Raw genomic sequence first — 21057 nt, 5'->3', positions numbered from 1 at the left:
GCATCCCATGGACAGAGGATGGGCTGCAGTCCATAAGGTCACAAAGAGGCAGACACGACTGAAGCGACTTGGCACACAGGCATATTCCTTCATAAAATATCAGACAGTGAAGTGAGATGAACAAAAACCAAAAGAGCCGTCTTCGTGCAGTTATGACAGTGATTTCATCCGTGCTCCCTCCTTAGGCTGTAAGTTACCTGATACCTATCACGCTGTAGGAGGTGCTCAAAACCTGCAATGAGTGCTCTTCTGAAGCCCAAGTGCTCTGTTTCCATTTCATTTGAGCAGAAACAGGTAGGGAAAGCTCCTTATCCCAACATCAGCTCACGTGAGCTCATGCCTCTTTCTCTACTCAACAGCCTAACTGCGTAAGATAAACTCCCTAATAGGTTCTGCCACAGTCCCCAGATCCAGATGGGCTGAGGTGGAGGGGGGAGCAGTGGGGTCCGGGGGTGCAAAGTAAATTGTTTCGTTGGAACTCCTTTAGAAATGGGTGGACGGGGACTTAGGAGGGGAGCTGTCTTCAGAGTGGTGTACAAAGCCTGTCTGTACAACAGCCTCCCCCCTTCACATCCTTTTTATATTTACTTATCTGCCTTGCGCTCTTACAGTTCCACTGCCCTTCATTTCTTTTCAAGCAAGATTATCTTTCTGGACTTTTGCCAGCTGTTCTAAATATACTGCCCTACTGATAAGAGTCTCGATTTTTTTCCAGTTCACACGTTGGTGGGCCAAATGAGCCCTTATAAAATACTAAGACTTGATAAGAAAGTGTGTTTTAGCAGAAGAGAACAGAAGAAAGGTCAGGGGGAGAAATCACCATCCTTTGTTTACTATGCTAAGAAAGGTGAAGATCTCAGAGGAGTGAACTATCGCAGAACTCCATCCTCGGTGACACTCTCACGCGCACTCGGCTAAGCTCTGGATCAATCCCTGACTCACAGATTTACGTTCGTGTCCCAGGGCGGTGTTTGGGGGCGGGGGGTGGGGTGGGGGTGGGTGTGCAATGCCTTCACGTCCTACTCCTGGCCACGGTGAGGCCACGCTGCAAAGCTGGTCAAAGGAAGAACAGTTAGCTCATCAAACACATGCACTTTCGGATTACCTTGACTCGGGGTATTTGGTGAGGGTGGCCAGGCTGCTGGTGTACATGTGGCCGCCCACGTCGATGTGGACGGGCGCGTTGGATTTTGTGAGCTGTGCTGGAGTAGGAATGCCTTGATTGTTCAGTGGAGATGCAGGAGATCTAGTGATCAGAGGTCTTGACATATTGGGCCGACTGTCCTACAGAGAGAGAAGCAAGGTTAGACATGTTTGCTTTATTTAGTGGAGAGAAAGGAAATGCATACCTCCTACAGAATAAGCCAGTGACTAGCGCTGATATTTGTTCGCTAATAAAATCTGGAAAATCAGCAAGCTCTCGCTTTTACTGTCATGCATATGAAAAAACCCCGAGACATGTGACAAAGAAAAGGAAAACTTCCCATGCTCAGAATCAAGGAGCTGAACTAATATTTATTTCACATCGAACCACGCACTGTGATGGCTTATTTTGCTAATGAATTCTTGCATTTAACAACTGGTTAATGGCTTGTGGAGAACTACTACTCACTACAAATGAAAAGATAATCAATACTTGAAATGGTCTCCATCCAGATAAAATACATATGCTCTACCCTTCTCTTGGAAAACTACCTTATTGCTACGGGCTGGGGATAAATACAGGCCTTTGGCCCTTTGGTTCTGCGGAATGGTCTCTTCAATTTCTATTTTCCAAATCAGGAGAAAGGGGGCATGGGGCATGACTGGTCTAACCATCAGTTCACACACTCAAAGCAACCTTGTAAACAGGTACCAGAAACTCATCAGTCAACAGATGAAACAAACAAAAAGATAACCCACATCTACCCACTGGGTTCCTGCTTCTCTCACCAGAAGACTATGGAACTGGGGACACCTTGAAAACGTGTCCCCTCCAGTGATGACGTCTGTGCTTGGGAGCCACGAGCCAGCTGCTCTCATGCATGCTGAGCTCATAGAAGAGATAATTTTCCGAGGTGGGGCTGAGGCACGTGGGGTACAGTGTGCTGCCCCACAGGCAAAGGTATCCTGGAAACAAACGAAGCAGAAGGGGGACATCACATGATGGCACGAGAACGTGCTGAAGAAACTGTACTCCTGAGAAAATAAAATCTGCCATCCTTTCCATGGATACAATATATATATTTCAAACACCATCCAAACATGGTCGATCGCTTTCATATTCGAGCCCAAACCACAGACAAGTCAAGTCAGGTCTCTGGCACTCAAAGAAGGGGGTCAAATATTTAGAATCTACAATTAGGGAAAAGCTCAAACAGCACTTATGTCTGAATTCTGCCAGGCGATCGCCACGAGGGTGCTTGCAGATTTACAATTTAGCCAGAGATTGTTTGCAAACAATGTGCGGCAGAGTCAGTGATAAGGCATAATAAAGGGATTTTGAGAAATGCCTTTGATGGAGATTACAAATGGGAAGTCATCTAGTTTTTGTGCATAAAGCCCAGCATGATGAAATATAAATTTGCAAAACATCCTAGATTTTATGATCCAAAACAGCTTCAGGAGTTACCTGGGGCACAACTGTTGGACTAGTTAGCATTAACCACATGTCCAGGCAAGACTGGGAATGCACGTTCCTTCTGGAACTCCGCATCTACTGTGAATGGGGTGGTGATTGAGCTTTTACGCAAAATGTTGACCATCTGTGTGGTGCTTTTCTCCGTGCTGAATTAAACAGAGCCCTGGAACAGTCATAGAAAGGGTTCATGCTTTATTTCTTAAACTGGGGGAAGTGGGTTTGTAGATGGTCACTGTGTCATTCTTTGTATGTTCCTGTATATTTTTAACAACTCAATATAAATATTAAAAAGCACAAGGGATGATTGCAACACATACAGAAAAGTCAAAGAGGTATGGGATGGGGAAAAGAACTAAAAAAACAAGGACACACATCAGTAGGAAATGTAAAGCAGTGAAGGCTGGGAAATATTCAACAGCATTTTAAAATCTGGGTGTCAGAAAATGCGTTTTTTCCTTTAAAAGTACAATCATGTAACCTGTACTTTTAAGAGCTACGTACTACCCGACTTCCTTTTAGAAAATGATCTCTTGGCTAAAGACACACACACACACACACACACACACACTCTCTCTCTCTCTACCGGACTTCCTTTTAGAAAATGATCTCTTGGTTAAAGACACACACACACACACACACACACACACCAGTCTCCGTTACAATTCAGCCCATCGCACTGCAGCGTCTGTAATAGTTTTTCAATTGGACACATTCCATACCCCGCCTCAGGGTGCTGGGGTAAAAATGAACAGATTTGCAGGGTTAATACTGTAGTTAGACTGTGACCTCACTCAGCACAGCTCTAACACTGCCAGGTCTACGGAGAAGGAGGAAAAAAGAAAGCGTAACTGATCAGTTGAAGGAATCCAGATTTCTCAGAATATATACCATGTACACTGAAAATCATATATGTATGGATATTGCTAAATTTAAAATGAAACCAGTGTTTCCTTGTGGGAGGGGAGGATGGGAAGTGGGGGATTAACCCTTTAGGACAAGGAGGAAGTTTCCTAATGGGTGGGCTCAGGCAGACTAGTAAGACTCATTTTTTTTTAAATTGATTTGTCTCTGCCAGATCTGGCAGCACATGGGATCTTCTATCTCTGTGGCGGCTTCAGCATCTAGTTCCCTGCTGTTGTTAGTCACTCAGTTGTGTCCCACTCTTTGCAACCCCGTGACTTTGGGACTGCAGCATACCAGGCTTGGCTGTCCTTCACCACCTCCCAGATATGCTCAAACTCATGTCCATTGAGTGGTGATGTCCATTGAGTGGTGATGCCATTCAACCATCTCGTCCTCCATCAACCCCTTCTCCTAGTTTCCTGACCAAGGATCAAACCTGTGTCCCTGCATTGGGAGCACAGACTCTTAGCCACTGGACCATCAGAGAAGTCCCCCCCTCCTTTTTTTAAATTGAAATACAGTGGATGTAACAATGTTGTGTTAAGTTTCAGGTGCACAGCAAAATGATTCAGCTATACATATCTATATCTATATTTAGATAGCTTCCCTGCTGGCTCCAACAGTAAGGAATCTCTCTGCAATGCTGGAGACCGAGGTTCTATCCCTGGGTCTGAAAGATCGCCTAGAGAAGGGAACGGATACCCACTCCAGGGTTCCTGCCTGAAGAATCCCCGTGGACAGAGGAGCCTGGCGGGTTATAGACCATGGGGTCACACTGAGCAACTAACACTTTCATTTCACATATGTACATGCACATACACATATATATGTATATGTGTATATATCTGGTCTTCTCAGGTGCCACAGTGATAAAGAATCTGCCTGCCAATGCACGAGATGCAGGAGACACCAGTTCGGTTCCTGGGTCTGGAAGATCCCTTGGAGAAGGAAATGGCAACCCGTTCCAATATTCTTGCCTGGAAAATTTCATGGACAGAGGTGCCTGGCAGGCTACAGTTCATGGGGTCACAAAGAGTGGGACAGGACTGGGCACACAAGCATGCACACACACACACCTACCTTTCCAGATTCTTTTTCCTTATAGGCTATTATAAAATATTGAGGCTAGTTTCCTGTGCTATACAGTAGTTTCCCGTTGCTTCCAGTAAGACTTGAAACGTTACAATTAGTCTTTGGTGAGCTCTTCTCTGAGGCTCTCTTCTCATCCTGGCAGTGTTCTGTGTTCTGTGTTTATCCCCTTAGATCATTTCTAAGGTATAAACTGCTATCAGCTAATGGAATAGAGGTTTTCACTCACTACTTTCCACATTGGTGCAGGCTGAAATGACTTTAAATCCATAGGCTGGGGGTAGGGGGGGCGTGTTTGGGGCTGGCTGGTCTGAGCGCTTGTGGGAGACACTCAGATCTGTTGCACTGATTCCAGGTGCTTCAGCTGACTCAGCCGTGGCCACCTCCTCCCCTCGCCAGTGACCAGAACTGGCACTCTCTCTTCTTTAACTGGACACTGAGGTCTCAGATACGATGTCTGACCCTGCCTGCAGCAGCCACTTCCCTACCAGCCTAAGAACGAAGCCAACATCCAGGCTGGCTGAGCTGGATCCTCCCTGGCACTGTTGAGACACTGAATCCACCAGCTCCGAGTCTCCAATCTCTATGTTTCCTGATACTCGGGAAGATAAATTCATCTTTAAAGCCAGACTGAGCTCGGACTTCTGTTATTTACCCTGCTTCCTACCTTTCCTGGATACAGCCAGCTTCCCATAGGTCATTTGGATTGGTGAGATTTGACCTGTGATACCCAGAACAGCTGCCTGCAGACAGACACAGCAAAAACTTTCTATCCTATTATCACCATGCTTCAGCTCCACGTTCCCATCTTTAATCACTTTCCCAGCATCATCTCATTAGGCTGTACGTGTCTTTCAACATCACTTCCAATGAGATGAAAACCATGAACTTTAACCAGAAGGGAGCACAAGTGTTTTGAATGTGCCAACATCACTGCTGGAGAAATAGCTCAGGGCACTGAGGTGTATTTGGAAAAGTGGCCAGACAAAATGGTGGTGTTTCTGATAATTCCCCCTCTGGAACAGACTCCTCGCCCGGGCGGTGGACTGGCGGAAGGAACCCCATCCTAATGTTAAGTTACTTGGTTACGGTCCCCTCCTCCTGTAGCCACTGTTCCTTCCTTCCAGTCTCAGGCAGTGTCCCTAAGGATGCACATACCCCGGGGAACAGGACAGGCTGGTCCCTGGCCTCAGCAAGCTGGTTCAATGGGAGAGAGGAGACAGGAAACAATCAACTGCAATAAGCAGGGGGAAGCCAGGTTACTGTGGCCGTTTTAACTACAAGGACAGGTAATCCAGGCTTGGGGGCTGGCAGGAGGGGTGGGAAGACTACCTGGAGACAGTCTAAGCTGAAATCTGATGGATGAGAAATCAGCTCACTGCGGGATGCAGGAAGGAGACCACGTGATACGTTCTAGAAATTAAACTTTCTAGTAAAATTTCAGTATGCTGTGAGAATTCCCCTACTTGTTTTCTTTCCAAGTATGGAAGGAAAGTGCAGGAGACGGAAGCTTGAAGATGATGGTCTGAGGACCACAGAATTAAATGGCAATTTACAATGAAAATATAAATAAACCCACTATAATATTACTATGATGGGAAAAGGGGGAAGAAGAAGAGGAAGGAAACTCACAGCCAGTTTTCTAAGCAGCTGTCTGACAGAACTTTCTGCAAGAATGGAGACAATGTTCCATATCTTTACCATTTAGTAGGGTGGCCACGAGCCATGTGTGGCCATTTGAGGACCTGAAATGTGGCTAGTGCGACTGAGGAACCGAATTCGTAATTTTAATGCATTTTAACTAGTTTAAATGTAATGTAGGTAGGTCAAGTATTGGAGGCAACCCTGGAGGCAACCCACTCCAGTATTCTTGTCTGGAGAATTCCATGGACAGAGGAGCCTGGTGGGCTGCAGTCCATGGGGTCACAAAAGTCGGACACAACTAACACTAGGTCAAGTGTGGCTAGTGGCTGTCATGTTGGACAGGACAGCGCAGTAAACCTTGTTTGAATTTTTCTTGATATATGGAGGCCCACATCATGATAAACTTGAACTTTAATCACTCAGGGAGAAGCAGGGGCATTTTAAAGTGAATACAAATGGTTTATGACCCCATCCCCTCCAACACAATGAGTTCCCTCTCTCCTTCTAACTGTACTTCTGCCTTCTTTACTGATTTTATGAAAATAAAAGAGATGAGTAACCATGCAGTGAGGATGCTTCACACACTACATCTCTGGGTTTCAGAGAAGCAGCTGAGACATAAAAGCACATCCCGAATGACTCCATTCCCAAGAGGTTACAGGCAGCAAAAGCAATCTGTGATGACGGAGCTCAGAACACTGGCCATCTTTTTTTTTTTTGGCAGGGCGGGTAGCTGGCTAGGAGGGGATAAGGATGAATCTTCTGGAGAGCTAGAAAAGTCCTGAATCTTGATCTGGGAAGTTAAACAGTTACATACATACGTATGTGCACGTGTGTCTGTGCTCAGTCGTATCCGGCTCTTTGAGACCCCATGGACTGTAGCCTGCCAAGCTCCTCTGTCCATGAGGATTCTCCAGGCAAGAATACTAGTGTGGGTTGCCATTTCCTTCTCCAGGGGATCTTCTCAACCCAGCGATTGAACCCAAATCTCCTGCATTGGTAGGTGGATTCTTTAACTGCTGGCTGAGCTACCTTGGAAGCCCATGCATACGTGCACCTAAGATTTATTCTACTTAAAAAGAAAACAAACCAAAAAATAATCTTGGAAGAAACTCCTCCAATCCAAACATTTTTCTGTTCAGATACTCATTTAAATTTCTGTGAAATACTTCTTTTAAAAGCCAAAAAGACATTTATTATTTTCTCCCATCCGATTCACCAAATCTGACTCTAATACCCAGACATGAAACGGCAGCTGAAATTCTATTTCTAATTCTCCATCCCCTCATTTCTATCCTGTATAGATTTTTCAGGCATGTTCATTGCTTTATCTTTAAAATTTCCATTTCTCAGCTGCTTTTAGTCTGTGGCTTCCTTGTACCTTAATCATCCATCTCACCTACCCAACAGAGCAGCAATGATTCTGGGAGAGGAGAGTCCTTCAAGGGATTTGACTTCAGGCATTTTTTAAAAGCAGCTAATGAAAAATGTGCCTCCTAAATCTAACCTTGCTGTGTGCTGTTCAAACAGGAGCCCCAGGGGCACCGCCTGGAACAAATGAGCTGAAGTTTAAACTGAAAGTTTTAATGACTTTATTTGTTAAGAACGTATGCCCCTGTCTCTTGTCACGTTCCACTAGCTGGTTGGACTATATTATCTCTTTCATTGGGAAAAGAAACAGGTTTCTCGGGGATACTTCCAGAAAAGCATGTCAATATAGTAAAGCATTTACCTGTATTATTTGATACTGTCATTCATAACACGCAATAGAGCAATGAAGGAACTTAACACAAATCTTAACTTTTCCACAAATTTCAGCCTGGGTTGAAAATACATGTATTTATATCACCTACACTCTCACACACGTACCCAAGTATATCACACACACATACCCAGAAAATGAAAGTGTTGTGGCTCAGTCATGTCCGACTCTGCGACCCCATGGATTCTAGTCTCTGTCCATGGAATTCTTCAAGCAAGAATACTGGAGTGGGCAGTCATTCCCTTCTCCAGGGGTACCTTCCAAACCCAGAGATGGAACCCAGGTTTCCTGCACTACAGGTAGCTTCTTTACTGTCTGGGATACTTCCAGAAAAGTATGTCAATAGTAAAATATTTACCTATATTATTTGACACATGCAATACAGCAGTGATGGAATTTAACACTAACCCTAACTTTTCCACAAAATTCAGCCTGGGTTTAAAATACATGTATTTATACCACCCGCACTCTCACACGTACCCAAGTAGCACCTCAATCATATGGAATGCATGGAGAGTGGGGAGTTCTGATTAATTCTGTTTTCTGATACTGGGCCAACCATTTTGGCCACGTAGCTTGTAATCAAAGTGTCTTAGACAAGGATCTTGCTTCTGAGGGTAGAAATCTGGCATTGCCTTGGGAGGGTTAGTCTAAAGCTGACACCATCTTGCTGGACTCACAGTAAAGGTTCTTATAGAGAAACATCCCCTAAGCTGTGTGCTGAGACTCTCAACCGTAAAACCAGCATATTCTGTACGGGCCCGCATTGTTTCTTCATTCAAATAACATTGACTGGGTTCTTGAGTGGGTAGCCAGGGCCTTCTCCTGAGGATCTTCCCCACCCGGGGACTGAACTCTGGTCTGTTACACTGCACGCAGAGTCTTTACCATCTGAGCCACCAGGGAAGCCTGACTGAGCTCCTACTATGTGTCAAACGTTACTTTAATAGCAGAGTGACAATGGGGGGAGAGAGAGAGAAATAAATAGCTTCTTATAATTTCACATAGGTTAAACAAAAAACAAACAAAAAAACAAGTCCGAGCAATATTTCAAAATTGAACACTGTTTCTGTCAATCTCTGAAGTCAGCGGAGAGGTAGGCTAAAAAGGCTTCTGAGCATCCAAATTTGTTATCAGATCTTCATTCATTTTATTCACAGGTACTCCCTTCAAACTCACAGAACCTGCTTGCTCCTGACTCAGAGATTCATAACAAGTGTGGTCATTGGTTTTCTAGCGTATACAAGAATCACTCCAAATTAATTCATCCCCAGATCAAGCCCCACATTAACTTAGATTGTAAAATATATAATAAAATGAAGAAAAACTTCTGCACAAATATGATGAAAAGAAAACTTCTTTTTAAGGTAAAACAATTTTGCAAACTTTACGTAGCTGGAAAAAAATAAACCAAAAGAGAACACCTCAAGTGTGCAGGAGAAAGTACCCTGGTTTTTGGAATCTGAAGACCTGGTTTGAGTTCAGGTTCAGTCTTTGGGTCATCTTGGAGAAGTTACCAAACCTACAGGGCTCCAGCTTTCTCATCTCTAAGACAGGATGAATCTTCCCACTCTACAGAGAAGTAAAGCTGGCAGTCGGTGAGATGTTGGTGATGGCTTACAATATAGGATGTTGCACAAAGAAAAGACAGAGGAATTTCTGCAGAAGGAATTCTTTCCTTCTGCACATGAAAAATGACATTTAATACATCCATACACTCCATGTACAGGGGAGATGACTATGGATCCAGCAAGACAAACAGAGAACATTTAAAGCAGCTGAGGAGTAAAGACTCATAGATGAGAAAGACAGCATTTTACGCCAATAAAATATTACACAATGGGATATAGATAAAGAAAAACAGAATAAGACAGAGATCTCCCTGGTGGTCTAGTGGTTAGGACTTTGCCTTCCAATGCAGGGGCTGTAGGTTCTATCCCTGGTCCGTGAGCTAAGATCCCACAGGGCTCACAGCAGAAACACCAAAACACAAAGCAGAAGCAAAATTGTAACAGAGTCAATAAAGACTTTAAAAATAACCGTCTACATCAAGAAAAAAATTTTTAATTAAAAAAAAAATAGGATGGAAAACCACAAGATGAGAGTCGGACAAAGCCTATGAAAAGAAGTAGAGAATGAGATCATCACGGTAGGTTCATAAAATGAAATAACACGTGAGCTGTGTTGATTTTGTTTTCAGATCAAATCTTAATTTCACAGATTAAAAAAAAGGAAATAAAAAACAAGAGGCTTCAAAGTTGTTTCAAAATGACTACCAACTGTGTTAAATTAATCTGTAATTACTTCCTAATCTGAAATAGCAAAATGTTACTCTTCTTGCCTAAGGCCAGGAGGAAGGCTTACTACTGTTTATCTATTATAACGCACAATATTTACCAGCTATGAAATGTCCTCAATGAGCCTTCTTCCCTCCAATAGTGAAATATGTATCCAAGAAGTTCCCTTATTAGATTATCAAGCTGGGACCATGAAAAGAAAACTATTTGCCAAGATTTCTCTGCCTTTTTTTTTCCCCTCAAAAATCAAACTGAATTTATAAAAAGATAACATTTTGATAGAATTTTGCTGTGTTTATTATAGCTGGATTAATTTTTAAATTAAATTTCTTGGGCAGTTTCAAATATACTTAAAAAATCACAGAACTAGTATTTTTAAATAGACATTATAGCTCAACTATGGATATTACTGTTTTTTTTTTTTTAATTAAAACATAGCATTAAAGTGAAAGCAGGCTCTGTCACAGTTCTAGAGGGAAAGGTAATTTTTTTTTGCAAAAATAGGCGTAGGTACAATGAAAATACCTGAAATTAAATGCACCCACATGTCAGTAGGGTATAGGACTGGGTAATGATGTTACAGGCAAATTTTGTTTTTGTTTTTTCTCTTGTACTTTATGATGTTGAACACTGAAATTAAAAAAAAAAAAATTCTATTAAAAAAAAGAACAGGAAAAAAACACCCAGCACTATATTACCCAATTGAATCAATCAGTACATAGTCTTGGCATGCTGTTATATTTTACTTTCATCATCAGTATTTTGTGGACATTTTAAAATGAAGAACAGAATGAAGAAATACAGAAATGGAACAGAACTTAGGAGTGAAGCTTCCTTTCCTTTTATTTTCTTGCCAGGGAGGAAATGTGCGGAACAAAAAATTAAATGGGCCTCAGGTCATAGTAAGCTCATATTTAGCTGACACGGAAGTCTATTTAGTTTGATCCTGAAAGAAAGGGGCAGAAGCCTATGGTTTCTACACTCCTGGGAACTATCTGGTCATTCGTCCCTGCCTTGGGGTCCCCTTGATTCCCAGATCTAAAACCCAGCAAGAGCAAGCTGATAGAAGCCACATGTGAATACCGCCTGCTTTTCCAGAAGGCAGTTTGGCACCTGCTTTCCTGCAAGAAGATGCGGGTGGCAGTAAAAAGGTTGGCAGTGAAACACTCTGTCACGCTCAGAGAGGGCCTTCGAGTCTGAAACCAGAACCCCTTGCACAATGTTAAGTATTATCACCATTTCACAGAGAAGGAAGTTGACTCTGAGGTCAAGTGGCTTAGGCTATAATTATCTAGTAATGAATTTACTGTGTTATTTTACACACTTGCCACTGTGTACCAGTGTAAGGTTACCACTCTCCACTACCAGGTGACCCATAGCCTGGCTTTCACAAGAGAAAGGACAGATTTGCCTTGCTCCATCTACCTTCTTTCTCTCAGTCTGTTTTGGGATGAAGACAACAGGCTTGAGAGTTTGAAGGATGGATGGTCAGTGGTCAGCCAGAAGAAAAGGGACAGCTGGTCCAGGAAGCAGATACCTCTCTCTAGTCCCCATCTCTTTGTTCCCCAAAATGAAACAAATGACCTGGCATTTCATTTACTCCTCTAACTATTAGTCCTTGACACTAACTACAGGGCACATCTGCCTCTAAATAAACAATAAACTTGACTCACTGTTTTCTTGGATGTGGTCATAAAAACTCCTTGTCCAACAGTATCAAAAGCTAAATAGGTTCCTTTCAAGGACTTAATTTTGAGTCCCTTGAAAGCTCCTTTTAAGATTCTTAGATGCCTTTCTGCTTACCTTTATGCACTTTAAAAAAATAAAAAATTAATATACACAAGTTTTTAAGTATACTGACTTACTCTCATTTACATAATAGGGGTGTTCAAAAGTTCATTCAGTGAGAAACAATGGCTCATATTTGGTGCAGGGCTACCGCACTGCCCTATCGGGCTTCCCCTGATAGTTCAGTTGGTAAAGAGGCCGCCTGCAACGCAGGAGAGCCCGGTTCAATTCCTGGATGGGGAAGATCGCCTGGGGAAGAGATAGGCTACCCACTCCAGTATTCTGGTCTGAAGAACTCCATGGGGTCACAAAGAGTCAGACTGAGCAACTTTCACTTTTACTTGGGGCACTGTGGATGTGAACAATTCAAAGAGTGAGAGTCTGCCTTGGGAAGACTTGTCTTCCTAACGACAAGAGAGCCCCGTGGAAACAAAGAAAATGAATCAAATTATGCTTTACACGCCCTGAGAACTAGTTATGGACAATCTTAAGCAAACAATAAATTGGCACAGTCAGAAAACAATCACTCTTGGTGTTATGACTCGGGAGTACATTATTTTTAAATAAGACACGTCTGTATTCAGTCATTTCACATTACCAGGATCATACTCCTAATTTTTCCATTTACCTTTGCAGAGAATACCAGCAGCAGTGTTTCTAACAGTGTCGACAGCGATTTAAGTTTCTAAGTTCAGAGACTTTTCCTGAGGATGTGACAGAGTGGAGGCCCAAGTTTCAGTCTGAGCCATGTCACTGATGAGTCATGTGGCCTTGGCAAACTATGTCATTTCTCACTTCATTTTTCCCATTTATAATAGATGCAGCTGACCCAGCTGATCTATAATGCTTTTCTCGGTCCTCATTTTTAAAAATAATTATGTGATTGTTAAAAACATAAACCGTTTTTATGTTTTTAAAACATAAAATTCAAATGCTTTAAGACAGTTAGCATCTTAGAAGGTCAGAATTCAAAATTATTTCGAAAGAAAGAAGAACTGGTCATGAAATGAAAGGCATTTCAAAACGATGAACGCAAAAGCAGAAAAAAAAAAAAGAAGCCAACACAGAGAGATTTCTTAATAATCACAGCGTTTTCTCTAGCTGATTAGGGAAGATTAAATTTTAATCACTACTGCTTTTTATTTGCCTTCACAGACAGGGTGAAACAGCCAACAAAATACGGTGCTTAATGACTAGAATGCCTACTTCAGAGAGATTTTTTTTCCGTAGTGCTATTTCACTGGCACTATTCTACGATACTAGAGTGGTCTGAAAGCAGCTTACTTGAGATTCCCTTACAGAATAGAAAACATTCATTCTGGTGATAGAAAACAAATGCTTTTTAATAAAGTAGGAATCTCTTGTAAGCCACATCAGTGTCATCTTTTCAGAAAGAAATATTGAGTAATAAAGAAGAAAAAAATCAGAGCAACTGAGAGTAACGATGTTTCCGCATTGAGACTGGGAGTCTCAATGTTTCCACACCAGAACCAATGGGTGGTGTGCCCCATTGACAGGCATGCCAGAGGGCGAATGGCTTGCCAAAAATGCTTCTCCTAGGGGACATCCCTGATAGCTCAGTTGCTAAAGAATCCGCCTGCAAGGCAGGAGACCCCGATTTGGTTCCTGGGTCAGGAAGATACACTGGAGAAGGGACAGGCTACCCACTCCAGTATTCTTGGGCTTCCCTTGTGGCTCAGCTGGTAAAGAATCTGCCTGCAACGTGGGAGACCTGGGTTTGATCCCTGGGTTGGGAAGATCCCCTGGAGAAGGGAAAGGCTACCCACTCCAGTATTCTGGCCTGGAGAATTCCATGGACTGTATAGTCCATGGGGTCGCAAAGAGTCGGACAAGACTGAGTAACTTTCACGCACTCACTCGCTCAGGGGACATCTCCTGCCAGGCAGAATCTTTGTTCTCAGAATATGGAGGCTGATTCTGGCTGTTTGGGTCATCCTGGTTTTTAGTTATGACCATGGGTCCCATCTGAGCCGCTGGTGGTATGAAGCAAGAGTGGAGGTGACTCTATGCTCTGGGTCGGCTTCTGATGATGTGGTGGAAGTCAGATCTGGCAGCAGCCAGCTGTGGCCAGTAAGCCCTGGAGAACGTATGTGACACTGCTTGTAGCTGAACTATTGGTCCCGGTATGAGACATGTTTCTTGGTAAATTTTAGAAGGGACATTAACTGATGAAACCTCCTGCTTAGGAGCAGATGGATGAGGAGGTAACACTGAAAGCACAGCTTAAAAAGAAAGTGAATGAGCAGTAAAGGCAGCATCGAGGCCGTCTCCCTCCTCCGGTTTTATTGCAACCGAGCTATTCCTTACAGTCTTCATGCTGTAAAGGAGGAGACATCTGTGTTCTTGGAGAAGTATCTTAAAATAAATACCAACAAGAGTTTAAAAAAAAAAACAACAAACTAACTTTTTAAAGATCAACCTGACTGGCCAAAAAACTATGGTACAAAAAAGGAAACAAATTAGAAAAAAAAAATCGTACCTGGAATTTACATAGTGCCTTATGTAGAATCTATGAAATCCCAGATCTTGTGAGTAATAACAACCCATAAGCCTTCTAAAAGGTCCAGAGAAGGAGGAGGGTAAGGGCAATACTGTCTTTTGCAAAGAAGGGAAACTGAAGCAGGAATATTCAAATTGTTCAATGGTAGCCCAAAGTCATCGAAAGTTAGTTGATTAAAAAAATCAGAAGCAAAATATCCTGGGATCTAAGCCTTCATTTTTCCTCCTGATATGTGCTGCCTTGGCTTGGGGCAATCTGGTAGCATCTAACCCACCAGGACTTAAGACTCTGAAAGCAGTCATTTGGTTTGCCTGCAACAGCAGACAGGACTTCACCGAGCATTTCCACTTAAGGCAGTGAACCATGCAGGAAAAGTGTCTTTGGTAGTCTTAGAAGTCCCAGTTTAATCTTATTAGATGGTTATTTAACCACAAGATACAGTATATAATGCCACAACAACAAGGACAGTGGTGGTACAGTGAGGAGGTGGATAGCAAAATTCCATCTAAGAGGAAAAATAGTTGCTGTCAGAACGGTGGCAGCAGAACAGAAAATAGCCCAAGAGCTAGGACCAAGAAGAAACGCGACAAGAAGGGATGCAAGAGAGATTTAGGAAGGGAGAAAAGGCCAGTGATGTGGGAGGGAGACGGGAAGAAAAACTGACGGAGAGAGAAACGCAGGAGAGACAGGAAGAAACGCAGATGTGTTGGGAATGTGGGGAGGATCAGGCTAGTTTCATCTTGTTTCCCAACCAACCTGTCTGCTCTTCTATTCAAGAGGTCAGTTTCTAATGCCTGGCTGCTGGCCCCCAGGTCCTCCTTTTATTCCAGGGTAGATCTCACTTGATCCCTCTGAGTCAGGGGTCCCCAACACCTGCTCTGTGAACTGTCAGGACCCGGGCCACACAGGAGGAGGTGCACACTGGTAGAAGCTTCATCTGTATTTACAGCTCATTCCCATCACTCTCATTACCACTGGAGCCCCACCTCCTGTCAGATCACCGGCAGCATAATAAACGGAATGCGCTTGAATCACCCCGAAACCATCCCCCTCCCCTCCCTGATCTGTGGAAAAAGCATCTTCCACAAAACCAGTCCCTGATGCCAAAAAAGTTGGGGACCACTACTCTAAGTGGACAGTCAAAACAGGTTTGTGGGGAGTGTCTGAAGGGTTCTCTAGGTCCTACAATTTGCAAGGGTCTCCTTTATAACCAATCTGAAAGATCCCTCTAGGTACGGCTTCCTTCTGAAGATTATCGGGAGGAAGCCTAATTTTCAGAGAACCAGGTAGACAGATCCGGGACCCTCATGCAAAGCTGGCCCCATAAATGAGCTCACGGATCAGTGACACCAGCCAGCAGGATGGAAGATCACAGGCATCCAGTGAAAGCTCACAGCCATCTTCAGAGTGAAACCAGGGTGTGGCGAGTACTGCAGGGTTATTTTTCCTTCCAGCTCCCCACAGTACTTAATGAAATACATTTTTATTTCTGCACACAGTGGAAAATGAATACACAGTACTGATGATGATAAAGCAAGTCTATAAGGCTCCATAATTGAGGGCTCTGATCGCCTTCCAGTAAACGACTTCAGCGATTTCTTCCTTCAGGCAATGGCCCTCAAACGCTTTTTGATTGTTATCTACCCATTCCATCCGTCAAGTGAAAAAGACAAGACAAAACCCACCAACTCGGGGTGTTAATAGGCACGAATGTCAATTAAGGAAAAATCAAATACTAATGAGGCGAAAGGGATTTTGTGGAAATAAAGTAAACACATACTTCCCATGACAACAGAAGCCTAATGCTGTCGGACTGCACAACAAAAAGACCAGCACTCGGGGGTTAACAGTCCACACGCCGAAAAGCAGGGTGCGGGGCATCTTGGCACTGCTGAGGTTTTCAGAAAATGACAAGGAGCGCGCGCCGTGGGGCTGACTCTAGGTCCCTGTAGATCTGAGGTGCAGACTCAGGGTGAGTGCTGGACAAGAGAAGAGAGTCGAACGCCACTTTACCCCAGGCAGGGGTGAAGCATTTCATAAACGAGAGGTACTCAGAGTCACCCCAGTGTTCTTGCCTGGAGAATCCCCATGGACAAAGGAGCCTGGCGAGCTGCAGTCAATGGGGTCGCAACCACAGTCTTAAGAGGTGGACACGACTGAGAGATTAAGTACCCACACACATAGAGTCACTCAATCAACTCGGCGGCGCCTCCGCAGGGACCGCAGCAATGCTTTGTTCAGTACCCAGCACAGAGCCTGGCACTTACCAGGCACTCATAACCAACTGAATGTCAAAGTGTTAGTCACTCAGTTGTGTCCGACTCTTTGCCCCCCCACGGACTGTAGACTTCCAGGCTCCTCTGTCCATGGAATTCTCCAGGCAAGAATACTGGAATGGGTTGCCATTCCTTTCTTCCCTACCCAGGGATTGAACCCCGGTCTCCTCATTGCAGGTGGATTCTTTACAACTGAGCCACCAGGGAAGCCTAATGAACCAGTTGATTGAATAACTTGATATTGAATTCCAGGAGGGGCTGTGAAAGGTGGGTGTACCACTAGCTGCTTTCTCTTCTCTGCACTAACCACAGAAGATGCTCAAAACCGCTTCAGTAGAGAGAAGAGAAACAGAAGGGGAAACAAAAAAATGAACCTGAGGCTGGAACAGGCAGAATGCTTCCAGCAACATAACAGAGCAACAGAGAGCAGCACGTGATTCAAACACAGACACTAATGAGAAATGTTAGGAATAACTTAGGTGGACATTTATTTGGTAATAAAAGTAATAACATTTTCAAATGAAGTAAAATATTTTATGGTATAATCTGATGAATTGACAGCTATTCTTTCTAAATTCTATTTGGAAAAATATCACTAACACATCAGCAGCGGTGCACAGAGGCAGAATCGAACTGAGGGCTCCAGGGCCAGAGTGCTGGGCTTCCATATACTGGTTTCATCACGAGCTTGCTGGGCTTGATTTAACAGCTCTCTGCCTCAGTCTCCCCATCCTTACATGCTGCTGTGTGCTAAGTCACTTCAGTCGTGTCCAACTCTGCGACCCCATGGACTGTAGCCCACCAGGCTCCTCTGTCCATGGGATTCTCCCGGCAAGAATACCAGAGTGGGTTGCCATGCCCTCCTCCAGCGGATCTTTCCAGCCCAGGGATCAAACCCTGGTCTCCTGAATTGCAGGCATATTCTATACCATCTGAGCCACAAAGGATGCCCATTCTTTAAACAAGGTCAAAATAATGCTTTTTTGTGATTATGGAGAAAAAGCAACAGTTCATGTTATGGAGTAGACAGTTACGAAAAGCACTTACCTAGTACCTGGAATATAATCTTTAATAATAAGCTATTTTTTTCCTTCTTTTTTGGACAGCACCTCACAGCATATGGGATCTTAGATCCCCGACCAGGGATTGAACCCATGCCCCCTGCTGTGGAAGCTCGGAGTCTTAACTGCTGAACCACCAGGGAAGTCCCCAAGTAAAGCTATTATTTTTAATGATGGTCTTAATTTTACAAATTATTATTTTATTTCTCAAGGACTTAATGATTATTTTAAGAGATACTTACAAAATACCTGCCTATAGGTGGCTCTGTGGCGCAATGGATAGCGCATTGGACTTCTAGTGACAAAATACCTGCCTACACATATGTCACTCACACAACCTTTCTCGTTCCCTCTGTTTTCCAGTGGTTCTGAACTTGTTGTGAAGTCCGAGCTTACATTATGCTACGCAGTATGCAGTACTATACAAATAGCCAGAAACTTAAACTTTACAAGTATTATTATTATTTTTTTGGTGACCAAACAGAATATATACTATCTGATACATATAGTATATATTGATGAACTTCTGATATTATACTGCCAAGAATAATAAGCAGTACATTCATTTTTTTCATGTTTTTAGTTTATTTTATTACTTTGTTCTCAAAAGTTTAAGGACAGTTTAAGGAAAGTTTAAGTCCTTAAAAGTTTAAGGACTGTTTAAGGACAACTTCTAGCTCAGTGAAGACATTTGGTGAATGAAAACTTGCCTGACTTTCACAACTGTGTTAAATCCCACAAGGATTGCTTTTCACGTGTCTTCAGAAACTGCTACTTCTGATGAGGGCCTCACCCACTGCCTAGAGAATTCTGCTAAGACTAGAAGTGCCAACAGAAATAGAAAACATACCTCCTTCTGTAACTCTGATGTCTGACAAATAAGCAAGATATGCAAGCTTGGTATGATATTAACGCACATATATGGAAAATCTAAAAAAATGGTGCTGATAAACCAATTTGCAGGGCAGGCATAGAGACACAGACATAGGGAACAGACTTGTGGACATAGCAGGGGAATAAGAGGGCGGACAAACTTCGAAAGTGGCCTCACACACACACATTGCCGTATGTAAAACAGACAGTCGGCAGGAAGCAGCTCCAGGGCAGGGAGCTAGCTCAGTGCTCTGTGATGACTGAGAGGGATGGGGTGGAGAGGGGGGCGGATGGGAGGCTTGGGAAGGACGGGATACGTGTATACTTATGGCTGGTTTGAGTTTTTGTACAGCAAAAATCAACACAACACTGTAAAGCAATTATCCTCCAACTAAAAGTTAAAAAATTTTTAAAAAACAGAGTGATGCTGAAATAGTAACTGCTTGTTTGTAAGTCAGTCTAGTTTTGTATGGGAAAGTGTTTTGTTGAAACAAATAAATATTCTAAATCTTTACATAAGATGTGCTGCCCTTCTAACAGAAATCTTAAACTAAAAGGTAATCAAATGAAGTTAGCAGTAATGGGGAGGGTGTCAGTATTAATCTCAATATTAATATTCAGCCAACCATTTACATAAACTAAAGACTCAAAATAAATTTCATCACTGGAATTACTTTACCTGCTAATAATGTACTTGATACATCCTGTTTCATGTAGTTGGACTATGGAAATTAAAACGTTAAATTAAGCAGTGATTACCACATCTCTCTCTAAATCTATATTCAGTTGTGCTAATACATTTAGTTGGATAATAATAAAGAAGGATGTAGGAGGAGGTAAGAAATTAGCATACTGTACTTAAAAGGTAAAAGAATAACCATCGTGGAGACAGAATATGGCTGTTTTAGGTAAAAGTCTATACACTTAGAGCCAATCGCTGCCACTTGTTACTGTTAATTTAAAAATCTGTAAAAAAGCATCAAAATCAATTCAGTTCAGTCTTAATGAGACAGCTCGAGCAGGAGCCTATTCACTGTACCTGTTCTAATTAGCATGAATATATCCTCACTGTCAACTCTGACAATACACTTAACTAAATTACTGTTAGTCCCGTAACGTGGGATCACATTTGAGGTAGCAGGTCTAAAACAGAATTTGCACATTACTGTTTTGATAATAAATACCAAATGAACTCAGGGCTGGAAAAGAGCTGGTATATTTTGAGTGTTGTCCAAAAAGGGAAACTGAGACTCGAGGAGTCTTGCTCCCGGCCCACAGCTGAGAGGCGCCTGGTAAGCAGGCTCTAAGGCCAGCTCCTTTCACTCTGCCATCTCCCCAGAGAGAACTAGAGCCCTTGGTAACCCTGTAAAACTAAATGGAAGTCACGTGCTATCCCACCTAAATTATTGATGACGAATAGTATTTGTTCAGACGCCACAACAGAAGATCTTGGGTATGCTGGTGGAGGTTATTAAGTGTAATTCTTTGCTTTTTAATTGCCACTTAAGCTGAAATTACTACCTCTTCAAGATGGATAGGAAGATAATTCGAAAATTTAGTTGGAGGTGGATGTCAACACACATGCTAATTGACCTTAATTCACACGTATTTCAAAAGTGATATGAAGGGGTAAGGGATGAGTAAAATATGACAAATTAGAGTTAAAAAAAAAAAAAAAAGGAAAATGACAGCTAAAAAGATAGTGTCAGCCAATCCCACATTTTAGCTCTAAAAATGTCCCAAACTAATATGTCCCAAACTAGAAGCTGTGAGGTAACTCACAATGTCAGGTAACTTACAACGTCTATGCTTATCAATGTTTCTTCCAGCCTGACTGGCCCAGGAAATGCTGAGATATGTAAGAACAGTTCCCATTATGAACCGGTATTGTTAAAATGTAGATGTGGGACTGGCATCGCCCCTGTTTTAATTTTCTAAAGGTTAGAAATTTGGAGAGCTGGGTTCCAGTGCTCCTGAGAAGGTGATAAACCTTCTCCTGCCATTAAACAAGGAGGCTGAACTTCAGGAGAGCACCTATGTTTGTTCATGGGGAACCCTTACTTTTCAGAAGAAAGTTTATTTTTTTTTTAAGTTTTTTTTTTCTTTTTTAATGTGGACCATTTTTAAAGTCTTTATTGAATGTGTTAGAATAATGCTTCTGTTTCATGTTCGTGGCTTTCTGGCCATGAAGCATGTGGGATCTTAGCTCTCAGACCCATGGTG

General features: G+C 42.8%; 1 protein-coding gene across 5 annotated transcripts in view; it reads right to left on the bottom strand.

The window, feature by feature from the left end:
* KCTD1 (potassium channel tetramerization domain containing 1) overlaps positions 1-21057 on the bottom strand; it is a 196982-nt gene that overhangs the window by 48493 nt on the left and 127432 nt on the right. For 4 of the 5 annotated variants that reach the window (XR_010662876.1, XM_065932411.1, XM_065932412.1 and 1 more), the window contains exon 2: positions 1106-1284. Coding sequence is in view for 4 of the 5 variants with exons in the window: in XM_065932411.1 (XP_065788483.1) it covers positions 1106-1284 (179 nt within the window). In the remaining variant the exon portion in view is untranslated. Of the gene's footprint in view, positions 1-1105; positions 1285-10840; positions 10862-21057 lie in introns of those variants that run through there. The other variant, XM_065932414.1, reaches the window with a different exon arrangement.

The sequence above is a fragment of the Muntiacus reevesi genome, chromosome 4 (genome assembly GCF_963930625.1).
Source record: "Muntiacus reevesi chromosome 4, mMunRee1.1, whole genome shotgun sequence".
NCBI lineage: Eukaryota > Metazoa > Chordata > Mammalia > Artiodactyla > Cervidae > Muntiacus > Muntiacus reevesi.
The sequence above is the reverse complement of the archived record's forward strand: the minus strand, read 5'-3'. Positions and strand labels throughout refer to the sequence as shown.